General features: G+C 40.6%; 1 protein-coding gene across 1 annotated transcript in view; it reads right to left on the minus strand.

Annotated features, from left to right (window-relative positions):
* TRAF6 (TNF receptor associated factor 6) overlaps positions 1 to 16,165 on the minus strand; it is a 219,202-nt gene that overhangs the window by 188,735 nt on the left and 14,302 nt on the right. The window contains 1 exon segment of the mRNA XM_053720146.1: positions 1,503 to 1,833. Within this exon segment, the coding sequence (XP_053576121.1) occupies positions 1,503 to 1,804 (302 nt within the window). The 5' untranslated portion in view covers positions 1,805 to 1,833.

The raw sequence follows: 16,165 nt of genomic DNA on the forward strand, positions 1-16,165 counted from the left end.
TTTCCTTCACATCCCTATACACAAGAACATTACCAGTTCCTGGGGTTCTCTTTTCTGGAAAAGCATAACTAGTGTGTTGCTCTCCCATTTGGCCTAGCAACAGCTCCAAGAATATTTACAAAGGGTTGTCTATGCCAATCACAGTTTGCACTAGTAGCTGTAATAATTGCTGTTTTTAGAGTTGTTTAATTCAATAATCGTGATTTATACTTGTCAATAGCTAGAGGATGAAATACCTTGAGAGGTGACAGCAGAGTTAGTATTATTTGCTGGACATTAGCTAGCTGGTGTCTTTCATAAATTTCTTCTGTGAAGGTGACGCTGCTCTGTGTCACAGTTCATTTAAGTGGTGAATATAAACCACACTTCAGTGCTGTGAAGTAAAACTGATCCCCAAACACTCTTTATTATGAGAAGTTGTGGTTTTCGTACCTCAGTTGAGAGACTGGGGGCCTATGTTGCAATATAAGAAATCCAGTATAATCTTGTACGATGTCAAGGTTGAGTGGAGAGGAGCTTTATTTAATGTAGATTGCAGGGCTTGCGACCAGAGGGGTACCCAGAGCCAAGTTATTAAAATGTTCGATTTACAGCACTATATATATTGGGGTCAGGAGCTGTGAGTAATGATGGCAAGTTTGATTCAACTGTAGGAAGTTTGTAAATTACAGTGCAGCCTTTTTATCCTGTGGTTAGTGCACACTAAGGAATCAGAAATAATGATTTGTGCATGGATGCCTGAGACTGGTGTCAGTTTCTGCAGAGGTTTTTTTCCCTGTTTTTTTAATACTGCGTAAATTGCTAATTTACTAGACCATATGTAAAATTCAGTGACCAACAACTGTTCAGCGGGTATAGCCGCTATACACTGTCCGTGTCGTGTTCCTCTCTATATTGGTGGCTCAGTGCGATGTGGGTATGTTGCTTGTACTTATGGTCAACAACGCATATTTTTGGAAGAGACAAAGATATTACAGAGGTCAGGGATGTTATCCCCTTCTTTCACTGGTGATTGCGAGCAAAATTAAGATGGATGCACACCATTTTATAAATGCAACACATATTAGGGATGTGCAGCCAACAGCCAGCGGGGCCAAGCTACCCCCTCCAAAAATAGTTTTATTTCATTACTTATTTAATATTAATTCAAATAAAGTCTTTTATTTGAGCACAAATGTGAAACAATTTATAACCCTTTAACTGGGGTTAAACACACAGTAGTGTAGGTACGAATGTCCTAAAATGACATGCTCTAACAAGTAAGATAACGAGTACATAAGAGTATGCAATTTTTCAATTATTATGACCCTTTTATATTCCTTTAAAAGACTAAGTAGATATATGCAATGTTAGCTGCCTGTAGTTGGAATGGGAGGGTGTAAGCAAGTTACAATTAGGTTGAGAATGCTGAACTGATAAGACTGAAAGAAAGAATAAAACTAATACTATAATATAGAAACAGCTCAAATGATACATATCCATTATGTGCATGTATTACTCACCGGATGGACTTGATTATGCAGCCTTTACAGAACCGATGGCCACATGGTGTCTGCACAGCTTCCCTCAGAGCCATAAGGCAGATAGGACACTCATACTTGCTTTCTAAAGGGGGATCAAACTCCACATCATAGCCTTGAGTCTCCTCTTCTACCAAGCTGGCTGGGTTCCCACTCGGAGTGCTTACTGGGGTGTTGATGCTGTCTTCCTTTGCGTTGGCACAGCAAGCAGTGGCCGTAGCACCACAGCAGCCATCATCCAAATCCCCAGCATCAAAGCTGGTCCTGGAGTCCAGGTGACTCATTGATCGGTGTGTGCAGGATGCCTCGGCACCTGAGAAAGAAACAGAAAATAAGATAGGCCTGTATTTCACACATTTCTGATGCACACATGACTGTGGGCAAAATACCACATTTTATAACTTATATGAAGACTTTAGCTGAACATACAAACCATGGTATCCTTTAAAAGGGACCAAAATCTCTAAATATTTGTATCATAAGTCAGGAGTATTATTTAAAGGGACATGAAAGCACACAAAAAAAATCCTATCATGATTCAGCTAGAGCATACAATTTAAACATTTTTGTAATTTACTTCTATTATCAAATTTATTTTATTCTCCAACACATGGAGTGAACCAATCAGAAGCCAACTCCCAGAAGTGCATTGCCATTGCTGAGCCTCCCTATGTATGCTTTCAACAAATTATACTAAGAGAATTAAGCAAATTAGATAACAGAAGTAAATTGGAAAGTAGTTTCAAATTTAAACAACTTTCAAATGTACTTCTATTATCAATGTTCTTCATTCTCTTGGTATCTTTTATTGAAAAGCAGGGACATAACCTTAAGAGTGGGCCCATTTCTGGAACACTATATGGCAGCAGTTTTGCAAGAATGTTATCTATTTGCAAGAGCACTATATGGCAGCACTATTTCCTGCCATGAAGTGCTCCTGATGCTTACCTAGGTATCTCTTCAGCACTGAATATCATGGGAATGAAGCAAATTTGACCATAGAAGTCAATTGGAAACTTTTTAAAAATGGTTTGCTCTGGCTGAATACATTTTTTTTGGGGGGGGGCTTCATTTCCCTGAGCCGTTGCAAATTGTCCCAGTCGGGTGCTGAAGACAGCTCAGAGCCTTCGCTAGCATTCACCCAGCATGAGGGCAATCTGGGGGCTCCCATCAACTCCTACCCCGGCGACCAGGCCTGTATAGTGACCGGCATCGTAGAGGCTTCACATTTTGCGCGGTGACGTCCCTGCGCAACTTTATTGAAAAATCACAATGGACAGTATAGGGAAAGGGGGAGTCATGCTGCTTAGAAGCCTGTATCTCAGGCATCTAAGCAGCTATAGACCCCCAAGACCCACTGTTGGAAAGGTAATCGCTTAACCTTTCCAACGGTATAAGTCTAGGGGATCTAAAGAAAAAAATATATATATTTAAATATATTTTTTTTTAAAAATTGCTTAGCACTCAAAGGGTTAAGCTGAATAAAGATTTATGTTAGGCTATGATTCGTGATTCAGAAAGAGCATACGTTTTAAACAACTTTCCAATTGTTGGCTGAGCTCTGTAGCAACCCAAGGGTTGCAGGTTCGATACCCGGCAAGGTTCCCTCAGCCTTTCATCCTCTTGAGGTCGATAAAATGAGCAGCGCCTTGAGACCCTTACGGGTGATTAGCCGCGCTTTACAAATACCCAATACATACATACTAAAATTTACTGCTATAATCTAATTTGTTTTGTTCTCTTGGCATCCTTTGTTGAAAATTATATCTAGATAGGCTCAGGAGCAGCTGGTTGCTGGCTGTACTTACATGCCTCATGTTATTGGCTCACCCACAGGATTAACGTAGCTTCCAGTAAGGTAGTGCTGCTTTTTCAACAAAGGATACCAAGGGAATGAAGCAAAGTACATACTAGAAGTGAATTGGAAAGTTGTTTAAAGCTGTATTCTCTATCTAAATCATGAAAGAAAAATGTTGAGTTTTCACATATCCTACACTAGTAGTTGCTAGCTGGTGATTGGTTCCTGCACACATTTGTCTCTTGTGATTGGCTGACTAGATATGTTCATCTAGAACTTAGTTCTGCATTGCTGCTCTTTCACTAAAGGATATCAAGGGAATGAACCAGATTTGATAATAGAAGTAAATTGGAAAGTTGTTTAAATTGTATATTTTATCTGAACCCTGAAAGAAAATTATTGGGTTTCATGTCTCTTTAAAGGGACATTAAACACTTTGAGATGGCTATATAAAATGAAAAATCACACACATATACATATATATATATATATATATATATATATATATATATATATATATATATATATACACACATATATATATATATATATATATATATATATTTTAACATCTGCAATTTCCTTTCATTATTTATTTAGTCCCCTTTTCCTGTAACTCCATTCTGAAATTGTGAGCTTTTCAGTTCCTGATAGAAATGGAAATGCAGAACACTGTTATATTCTACACAGCCATTGGCCTATTTAAAACAGACACTGATTGGCCACAGAAAAGAAGGTAACCTAAATTACAACATGGCAAATTCCATTGTTTTATAGACACTAAAACTTTAAACTTATTTTGTCAATATTTAAACTAATAAAACTTTAAAAATACATCTTGTTCTCAGACTAATCTTTTCTTGAAATGCTTCAATCTATACAGCATTAGTCTGCAGAAAAAAACAAAAACAAATTATGCTTACCTGATAATTTCATTTCCATCGTGGGGAGGAGAGTCCACGGCTTCATTCATTACTATTGGCAATTAAGAACCTGGTCACCAGGAGGAGGCAAAGACACCCCAGCCAAAGGCTTAAATACCTCTCCCACTCCCCTCATCCCCCAGTCATTCTGCAGAGGGAACAAGGAACTGTAGGAGAAACATCAGGGTATAAATGGTGCAAGAAGAGAAATTAAATTTAGGGAGGGAGCCGTGGACGCTCCTCCCCACGATGGAAATTAAATTATCAGGTAAGCACAATTTATGTTTTCCATCTAAAGGGGAGGAGAGTACACAGCGTCATTCATTACTATTGGGAACATATACCCAAGCTCTAGAGGACACTGAATGAAACCAGGAGGGTAAAAGGCGGACCATAATATGAGGGCACCACAGCCAGTAGAACCTTTCTCCCAAAAGCCGCTTCCGCAGAAGCAAAAACGTTGAATTTGTAAAACTTCATAAAAGTATGTAAGGAAGACCAGGTAGCCGCCTTACAAATCTGACCATAGAGGCCTCATTCTTGAAGGCCCAAGATGAAGCCACCACTCTAGTGGAATGACCCGTGATCCTCTGAGGAGGCTTATGTCCAGCTGTTTCGTAAGCCAAGCGGATCAAGCACCTCAGCCAAAAAGACAAAGAAGTAGCAGAAGCCCTCTGACCCCTGCGTTTCCCTGAGTACACAACAAAAAGATGTAGATTGTCTGAAGTCCTTTGTAGCCATCTAGATTATGAAGTAACCGCTCTTTCGAAGAAGAAGGGTTAGGGCACAGAGAGGGAACAAGTATTTCCTGATTGATGTTATGATTGGACATCACCTTGGGAAGAAATCCTAAGCCGGTGCGAAGAACAGCCTTATCCGAATAAAAAGCCCAATAAGGTGGCCCATGTTGCAAGGCTGCCAGTTCAGATACTTTGCGAGCCGATGCAATGGCCTACAGGAAAAGAACCTTCCAGGACAGAATCTTAATGTCAAGGGAATGCATAGGCTCAAACGGGACCTCTTGCAAAACCCTAAGGACCAAGTTCAAGCTCCACGGGGGAGCAGACTGCCTAAAGACAGGCCTGATTCGAGATAAAGCCTGAACAAAAGGAGTGAATGTCAGGAACTAGCGGCAAGTCCCTTCTCTAAACCTTCTTGAAGAAAGGACAGAATTCTGGAAACCCTCACCTTGTGCAAAGGGTATCCATGCTTCTCATACCAGGACAAGTAAGTCATCCACACCTTAGTGTAGGTGGTAGTAGGTGACTCGCTTTCTTACCTGAACTACAGTGTCAATCACACTTTCAGAAAAATCTCACTTGGCTAGGACTAAGCGTTCAATCTCCACGCAGTCAGCCTCAGAGAATCAAGATTCTGATGTTGGAAAGGACCTTGTTCCAACAGATCCCTGTGACAGGGTAACCTCCACAGCGGAGAGGATGACATCCCCACCAGATCCGCTAACCACGTCCTCCGCGGCCACAAAGGAGAAATCAGAATGGTTGACACTCTCTCCTGCTTTATGCATTCCACAATACGAGGTAGAAGTGGTAAGGGAGGAAAAATGTACACTAGATCAAACCCCCAAGGCACCGCTAATGCATTTATCAGTCCCTCAACCTCGACCCGTAACAGGGAAGTTTGAAATTGAGTCTGGACGCCATGAGATCTATCTCCGGCGTCCCCCATCTGAGACAAATCTCCGCAAAGACTTCGGGGTGAAGAGACCATTCCCCCGGATGCAATGTTTGCCTGCTGAGAAAGTCCACTTTCGGCGATCCACATCCAGGGTGTGGACAAATGGGAAGCGAACAGTTGTGGGCCTCCGCCCATTCCAGTATCCGAGACACCTCTTTCATTGCGAGGGAGCTCCTCATACCCCCCCGATGGTTGATGTAAGCCACCGAGGTAATGTTGTCCGTCTGAAACCTTATGAAGTTGAACACCCCCAGACGGGGCCACGCCTTCAGAGCATTGTAGATCGCTCGAAGTTTCAGGATATTTATCGGTAAAAGAAACTCCAGACGAGACCATTTTCCCATATGAATCGGGATGGTTTCACAAAAAAAACTCTCCCTGCATCTCTGGACTCTAACTTTCACCCAAGCCCTCACTGAGAAGCCTTATAGGGCTACTTAAAACTCCTGTCCCATTGCAAAGAGTAATACCCTCCATAAGAGACCTCTGAATCTTCGGCACCTCTCTGCCACCTCCTGCGACGAAAGGCAAAGAATGACTGGGGGATGAGGGGAGTGGGAGAGGTATTTAAGCCTTTGGCTGGGGTGCCTTTGCCTCCTCCTGGAGGCCAGGCTCTTAAGTCCCAATAGTAATGAATGAAGCCATGGACTCTCCTCCCCTTTAGATGGAAAACAGAGGCTCCACAATGGCCTAGTACCACCGACACAGAAGATATTGGTGAAAGAAGCTATAAATATACTCACAAATGTAGAGCACCCAATGGTGCTAGCAAGGCAGACTCAAACTTTTTTGCAGTGGTCCAGCTCACTGATCCCCACCAACAGTCGTGTCATATCTGGTAATCTGAGGAGGCGATACCATTTATCTGTATATGGATGGAGAACACAAAGACCATAGCCCAATACCGTATAGTCAGGGGATAGGAGACAAATGATTGCACTTACAGGATAAAATAAAGATTTTGATTTTATATATACACTTGCTGCTGTGGTAGTGTTCATTGTTATACCACTTTGAGATTTTGTTGGATTATTTTTTAATGTTTTCTGTGGAGTTCAGTCAGCTGGGAGTCTGCAAAGTCCCAGTCTGCTCTTACTGCACCTGGAGGTGCTTTTTATCCTGTAAGTGCAATCATTTGTCTCCTATCCCCTTACCCCTGACTATATGGTATTGGGTTATGGACTTTTTGTTCTCCATCCATATACAGATAAACGGTATTGCCTCCTCAGATTACAAGATCTGACACGATTGTCGGTGGGGATCGGGGAGCTGGACCACTGCAAAAAAGTTCCAGTCCGCCTTGCTAGCACCATCGGGTGCTCTACGTTTGTGAGTATATTTCCATCTTCTTTCACCAATATCTTCTGTGTCGGTGGTACTAGGCCATTGTGGCGCCTCTTTATTTTCTCTGCAGATTACCAAGTACCAGGATTTGACCATCCTTTGACAGAAGCTGCCTATCATCCTGGATTATATGGACTTTCTCTGTTCAGTTTGTCTATGCTGTTTTGAGTAACTTTTAGGATCAAGTGGGAAGCGCCCCTATGAGATTTGATGTGTTTTAGCACATTTTCTCTAATTTTTTCTTTTTAGCATTCATTTAGTGTTTAATATCCCTTTAACCCCTTAATGACCACAGCACTTTTCCATTTTCTGTCCGTTTGGGACCAAGGCTATTTTTACATTTTTGCTGTGTTTGTGTTTAGCTGTAATTTTCCTCTTACTCGTTTACTGTATCCACACATATTATATACCGTTTTTCTTGCCATTAAATGGACTTTCTAAAGATACCATTATTTTCATCATATCTTATAATTTACTATAAAAAAAAATTATAAAATGAGGGAAAAAAATGGAAAAAAAAACACACTTTTTCTTACTTTGACCCCCAAAATCTGTTGCACATCTACAACCACCAAAAAACACCTATGCTAAATAGTTTTTAAATTTTGTCCTGAGTTTAGAAATACCCAATATTTACACGTTCTTTGCTTTTTTTGCAAGTTATAGGGCCATAAATACAAGTAGCACTTTGCTATTTCCAAACCACTTTTTTTCAAAATTAGCGCTAGTTACATTGGAACACTGATATCTGTCAGGAATCCCTGAATATCTCTTTGACATGTATATATTTTTTTTTAGAAGACATCCCAAAGTATTGATCTAGGCCCATTTTGGTATATTTCATGCCACCATTTCACCGCCAAATGCGATCAAATAAAAAAAATCGTTCACATTTTCACAATTTTTTTCACAAACTTTAGGTTTCTCACTGAAATTATTTACAAACAGCTTGTGCAATTATGGCATAAATGGTTATAATTTTTTTCTCTGGGATCCCCTTTGTTCAGAAATAGCAGGCATATATGGCTTTGGCGTTGCTTTTTGGTAATTAGCAGGCTGCTAAATGCCACTGCGCACCACACGTGTATTATGCACAGCAGTGAAGGGGTTAATCAGGGAGCATGTAGGGAGCTTTTTGGGGTATTTTAGCTTTAGTGTAGTGTAGTAGACAACCCAAAGTATGGATCTAGGCACATTTTGGTATATTTCATGCCACCATTTCACCGCCAAATGCGATTAAATAAAAATAAAAAACGTTAAATTTTTCCAAATTTTAGGTTTCTCACTGAAATCATTTACAAACATCTTGTGCAATTATGGCAAAAATGGTTGTAAATGCTTCTCTGGGATCCCCTTTGTTCAGAAATAGCAGACATTTATGGCTTTGGCGTTGCTTTTTAGTAATTAGAAGTTCGCTAAACGACGCTGCGCACCACAGGTGTATTATGGCTAGCAGTGAAGGGGTTAATTAGGGAGCTTTTAGGGAGCTTATTTTCAAATGTATATTTGTTATTTATATTTCAATAAGTGAGAGTTAAGGGGATTTTCTAGTTCCCAAATCCAGCCACTTTTAGTAACCTTTTCTGGATTACTAATCACAGCCTGGGAACTCTTCAACCTTTTCTATCTTTGCCCTACTCCTACCCCTACACCTTAGCCCTCTGCTACTAACACGCTCTTAACCCTCTCTTCTTTGGCCCCTCCTTCCTTTTTTTCTTCTCTTCCTTCCTCACCTTACCCTCCTTTTATCCTCCAAATGGCTCCTCTGCGAAGCCGCATCAAAAACCTTCTGATAGAACTTATATCTATTAATGTTAGGGGCTTTAATAACACAGGGAAGCGCTCCATAGCCACCTGAGATTTGCTTAGAATGGGAGGAGACATAATATACGTCCAAGAGACGCATTTCCCCAGATCCAGAGAACCCAAATGGTTCAATCGCCACTACCCAGTTGCCTACTTTGCCTCGGTGGAAACAAGCCCATCCTAAAGTTGGACACAGCCTATAAAACTTGCTACCAGGCAAAAAGGGCCAACAACTAAAAAGCTTGACATTAGGACTTACGTCACAAGAAGAAGACAGGGGCTCACCACTAAAAACCGCCCTCTGCTACATACAACAGGCGGATCAGATCTGCAACGCCGGAATACAACAAAGGCGTGATTTTAGAATACAGACCGCATCACCGAAGCAGTAACACCTCTACGCCGGAAGACTACCTGGGCCCAGGAAAAGTTTCAGAGACTTTGAATCCGCAAAGTACCAGTACAGTGACAGCGTGATATTCAAAGTACAATTTAATGAGAACCGGATCCATTCGTATCAACACTGTGGCACATTAATATCCTCTCTCTAGAGAGAGGCATTAAAAACGTCTAAGGTACCGCTTAAAAACTTCTTATCTACGTACTCTATGCCTACACTGCATCTCAGCAGGTTATTTATATGTGATTTCTAATCTGAATTTTAGTACTCTATTTTTTGAACTATTGGACGTCCAATTTTAGTTTTACCCCATTTCCATTTTATAAGCAACTGTATATGTATATTTTATAAGTGTTTGTGTAGATTTTTTGTATAATAAATGTTATTTATCACTCACTTACAGTCTGTTATATAGATTGGTATACGTTTGAGATTAACCGTATTCTCCTACACTTTTGTAACCTGCTTATATCGAGCTAGCCTCAAGTGATAGGGAGCTTTAGTCATCTAAGAATTTAACATATAAGTGTTATACCGATCCACACAACTGATTAATACACATGAGCTTATAGCTATATTGAATTATCTCAGTACAACTTATATTTATTGTCTCCTTTACCGAACCTAAAAAGGGTCCTCTGAGAATATATTAATGTACTTTATATTGATCTAATCAATACTCATAATCACTTTATGAAATCATTTTTTCCTTGATATAACTATCTAAAGGTCCTTATTTATATTGAGAATATTTATGATTTATTAATTATTACAAAAACAATACTCATTAACCCTTAGGCTTCCAAGCGCCAGTACTACCTTGCCGAATCTGTCCCCACTAACCCCTGGATCTTTGTATGAGGGATCCTTTTCATACTTGGCATATAAGGGGTCCTTAGCGCCACTTCTTTCCCTACTTCCCTACTTTGCCTCTGGCCCATCAAAGAAAAATGGAGTGGGCATACTTTTTCACACCAAAATACCTTTCCAGCATTCTCAAATCTTTAGAGACCCAGAGAGCAGGCAACTGATTCTGACCAGCTCACTCTATGGCAGGCCCATAACCCTAGCTAATCTGTACTTTCCCATCCAATAACAAGACTCCTTCTTTAAGAAGGTGACATAAAATATTAAGAGGTGCAGAAGGGAATTTTGTATCTGGGGGGAGATTTTAATGCATCCCTAAATCCTAGCCTAGACACCTCAGATGGCATCTCCAGCGCTCCTCACAAAGTGGTCAAACACCTGGCCAACTCTCTTAAGGACGTGATCCTTCATGATGTCTGGCGCACACTAGATCCCACTACTAAAAACTTTACTATTCCCATCCACATAGGAAATACACAAGAATAGACCATCTTTTCCCGGATCCAGCAGAAATGGGTAGCGACATTAGACCAATAATGTGGTCTGATCACGCTCCGGTTAGCTGCTCGATTCTATGGCCCAATAGTCCTGTCACGCCTTACATGTGGAGGCTAGATGACACACTACTAGACAACCCCCTCTTAAAATTACAATTGTGCAGTACCATGGAGGGGTATTTCTACAATAATGCAGATAATGCCATACGCAAAACCACCGAGTACTCCGAGGCAAGCTGATTAGGCATAGAACCGAAAGAAAAGGGAACATTATTGACGCAAGTGACTCAAAATGAGCTAGCTCACAAACAAAAACCCAGAGACGAAACACTTCAGAACAATTTAGCACAGGCTAGGGCAGCCCTCTTACACTTCCTGCAAGAGGAACATAAAAAAAGCGTGAATCCTTAGACAACAATTCTTTGAGCAAGGTAATAAGGCAGGAAAACATCTGGCACGTGCTCTCGCAAAAAACTCAAAATCATACATATACAAGATAATTGATCAGAATGAGCTTAAGCATGCAGATGGCTTATCAATCGCCAACACGTTTAGCAATTTTAATGAGTCTTTATACAACTTTCAACCTCCTGATGAAAGAGAGGAAGAGCCCCCCCACAGTCCAACTCAGAGCGGGCCATTTTAGAGTACTTATCGAATATAACTATGCCAAAAGTGTCAAAAGAGGATGCAGACCACCTAGAAACTGCCTTCACATTGAAGAGATCCTCTTGGCAATAAAAGATATACCAGTGGGTAAAAGTCCAGGCCCAGACGGGTTTGGAGCCAGTTACTATAAAACCTTTTCAGATATTCTAGCACCCCAACTGTTTCTCATTTTTAATCAACTATCAGAGACACTGTCCCTACCATGTACAATGTTAGAAGCTTATATCTTAGTGATCCCTAAACCAGATAAGCCTGCAAACAAGTGCAGTTTACATAGTTTACAAGTGCAGCTTTGTGAATTGTATAGCGTGTGAGCATGTAACAGTAGGAAATGGATTCACAAGTATGTATACAGGGGAATCTTTTGAACATAAAGCCTGCTTCAATTGCAGATCGATTTATGCTGTATATTTGTTGAATTGTAAACTATGTGACATCAAGTATGTAGGGTTAACCACCCGCGAGGTGAGGACTAGGATTCAGGAACATGTCAATAACATTAAACAGGGGGACTTGACCACACCATTTTAAAACACAACATGCAAAAAGTCCCAAGTCATTGGTTTGGACCATTATTGAAGTGATCAAGACAAACACCAGAGGAGGGGGACAGGGAAGTAATGCTCTCTAAAAGGGAGGTTTACTGGATACACAGACTTAATACCAGGGTCCCGAATGGATTCAATTCGGAATTTGACCTCATCAACCATTGGTATTAATCTGTGTATCCTAGGTAGCCACTCTGCCGCTCCAGTAACGATCCCATAACAATGAGCAGTAAAAAGTAAGAAATAAAAAATATAAAACAGACAGTCTATTATCAGAATTATATTTGAAATATATTTGACATATACAAAGTGGGATGTCCACATACAAGCTGAATGAATGAGAAACATTTAAAGGGGATAATACAGCCAGGTTTTCTACCGGTAGAATGTGAATTCAGGAAGTATCAATATGTTTCAGACATAAGCAGTTCCAGGAATGGATAATATACCCCTTTTATATTTACCAACCCCTAAAGTTACTAACAATACTGGGGTGTTAAATCAATAACCGTGGCTTGAATCTCAATCTATTAAGATTTATATATTGTCTCAGACTAACTTCCTTAAGAATGTCACATAAACACAGAGATAATTGAGCAGATAGAACACTATTTAGGTTTAGACATTTACATTATAAGGAGAAGTGTAGTTTGAATCAAGGAATTTCTCAGTCTCCCCTAAAATGGGCGTTTTTTACAACAAGGTGTAGGTGTGTTAGTTGAATCATGTGTGTTGTTTTTACCTATGAGAAAGCGAGTGTTTTAATATTTAAGGTTGTAAGTACAGGTACCCATTAGCTACGAATATGGCAAGAAGCCAAAATGCGTCAGTCGAGGGGTACGTGGTTACCCACACCTACACATTCTGTCCTGTAGGTTATAAGCTGTAACACGTTTTCCTGCTTTTAAGGAATAAAGAACTTTTTGTATAAATTTTCCAATCCGGTGCTCCTTTTCTCTTTTCTTTCATCTGCAAGCCTGCAAAAAAAGCCTGGAAGCTATAGGCCAACATCCCTGCACAACTCCGACGTGAAGATCTTTTCCAAAGTCCTGGCCAATAGACTGAACAAATTTATACCTCAACTGATCTCTATGGATAAGGTGGGGTTTATCCCTGCCCGGGAAGCACGCAATAATACGCTCAAGGTACTGCAATTGATCTCATATACCCATACCGACTCTATCCCTCTGGTGCTGGTTTCAACAGATGCTGAAAAGCGTTTGATCTGGTTAACTGGTCCGTTATGCGTCTTTCCCTAGTTAAATTGGGTTTTGGTCCCAGCTTTATAAAACAAGTGTTTTCACTTTACTCTACGTCCAATGCACGAGTGCGAGTTAATGGCATGCTCTCCAGGACATTTCAGATTACTAATGGAAAGAGGCAGGGGTGTCCTCTTTCCCCGCTCCTCTTTTGCTCTTACTATAGAGATTTTGGCTAGCAAAATTCGTGACAACCCAAAAATAAAAGGCATCACCGTAGAGCAAACAGAGCATAAGCTGGCAATGTATGCAGATGATATCCTTTTGACAATATCAGACACTATTCCTTCACTACAAGCATCAATGGCAGAATTTGCAGCATATGGGACAGTTTCGGACTTTCTACTCAATCCACCAAAGTCAGAGATTTTGAATATCACAGAACATCTTGGAACCTTTGACACACTGCTTTCACAATGTCCTATCAAGATCGCATCTCACACCTGGGAATCCCTTTGACTCCCTCTATAAAAGAATTGGTAGACCTGAACTACAAACGTATCAGGGATTACGTTTTGAGAGATCTAGCCAACTGGAAGAATATATATCTCGTAGATGGGACGCATCCACTTCGTCAAAATTAACATTCTGCCCAGGGTGCTTTGTGTTCTGCAGACAATCCCTTTGTCCACTGCCTCACATCTTATACATCAGATACAAACCACAATTGAAGCATTCATATGGAACAGACCCAGGATTGGAAGGAAAACTATTTTTCTTCCTAGAAAAAGAGGAGGAGACGGTTTTTCACACCTGGAGGAATACCGTAAGGCTATTAGCTTACGATTGGTCGAATGGTGTCATTGCCCAGCTAGTAAAGCTTGGATAGAACTAGATAATGAGATACTCCAAAGGGCAAATGTTGGATCAATTGCTTGGGTGTCGGCATCGCACCGCCCTGGAATGATAAAACACTACCCTTTAATTGGGGAGGAGACATGGGATAAATTGATTTGGTTTGAGAGTCATAGCTCTACTCCCCCACTCTTCTGTCACACCGATGTGTGAGAATCCAGACATAGGGTTGGCAAATAAATTACATATTCCAGGGCAGAATCCGCCATAACCAATGCTCTTCGACAGGGGAATCTCAAAACACAAGACAAATTGGCTGGGTGGAATAATGTTTTTCTCTTGGTTCCGAGTAGCACAACTCAATCATTACTATCATAGGCACAGGGATAGACTCTCGCTGACTAGACGAGACATCCTTTGAAACTCTCTGTACCACTACTCATACCGCAAATCACTTAATTTCTCTCCTCTACAAGCTTCTGCTAGTTAAGAGCGATTTTGTCTTACCCTCCTATGTGGAGGCCTGGCGAAGGAATCTTGACATAGATCAGGATACAAAAACATGTCTCCAAATTTTTGACAAAGCAAAGTAAAAACATCTATCATCTAGGCTGCAGGAAATGCACTACAAATTCCTGAGCCGATGATACCTAACCCCCCAAAGACTAAAGAGAGTATACCCAAACACAAGTGGGGAGTGCAGGAGAGGATGCGGAGGGGAAGGTATTCTTCTGCATATCTTTCTGATGCTGAACTGAGCCAAAGGGCTTATACCTAAGTACTGGAAATCACAACAAGTACCAAACCTGGTTGAGTAGAAGGCCGGGATTGGAGATCTGCATAGGCTCGAAAGGTATTATTACTTGGAATTGGGTAAACTAGTGACTCATGAAAACATGCGCTTGATATGGGAGGGTAAAGACTTCTAACTACTGTCAGGGACCCTTTGGGTCTGCACTGATATAACGCACAAGGATTCCCACCCTCAAAACATTTTTCTCTTCCAAGGAGTGAATTCCCCTCCTTAACCATTCCATATCACCCCTTCTACCCCATCTACCCTTTTCCCTCCCTTTTTTTATCCCCCTCCCTCTAGCTCTCCATCTTCCTCTTCTTTCTTTTCTTTCCGCTGCCTAAACTCATTTCTTCATTTCATTGTGGGTAGAAGCATCAAGCCTTTATACCCCCCTATTTAGTGTGTAAGAGAAACATAAATTATGCTTAACAGATAATTTCATTTCCTTCTGTACAAGGAGAGTCCACAGCATAATTCCTTACAGTTGGGAAATACTGAACCTGGCCACCAGGAGGAGGCAAAGACACCCCAGCTAAAGGCTTAAATACCTCTCCCACTTCCCCTATTCCCAAATCATTCTGCCGAGGGAACAAGGAAAAGTAGGAGAAATATAAGGGTACTAAAGGTGCCAGAAGAAAAACAAAATTTATGTAAGAACTTACCTGATAAATTAATTTATTTCATATTGGCAAGAGTCCATGAGCTAGTGACGTATGGGATATACAATCCTACCAGGAGGGGCAAAGTTTCCCAAACCTCAAAATGCCTATAAATACACCCCTCACAACACCCACAATTCAATTTAACGAACAGCCAAGTAGTGGGGTGAAAAAGAAAGGAGTAAAAAGCATCAAAGGAATTTGTAAATAATTGTGCTTTATACAAAAAGTCATAAAACCATAAAAAGGGTGGGTCTCAAGGACTCTTGCCAATATGAAAGAAATGAATTTATCAGGTAAGTTCTTACATAAATTATGTTTTCTTTCATGTAATTGGCAAGAGTCCATGAGCTAGTGACGTATGGGATAGTAACACCCAAGATGTGGAACTCCACAGAAGAGTCACTAGAGAGGGAGGGATAAAATAATAACAGCCATTTTCCGCTGAAAAAAATAAATCCACAACCCAAAATATAAGTTTATTCTCATAATGAAAAGAAAAAACTCAAACAACAGCAGAGGAATCAAACTGAAACAGCAGCCTGAAAAACTTTTCTACCAAAAACTGCTTCCGAAGAAGCAAATA

Source organism: Bombina bombina, chromosome 7, assembly GCF_027579735.1.
Source record: "Bombina bombina isolate aBomBom1 chromosome 7, aBomBom1.pri, whole genome shotgun sequence".
Classification (NCBI taxonomy): Eukaryota; Metazoa; Chordata; class Amphibia; order Anura; family Bombinatoridae; genus Bombina; species Bombina bombina.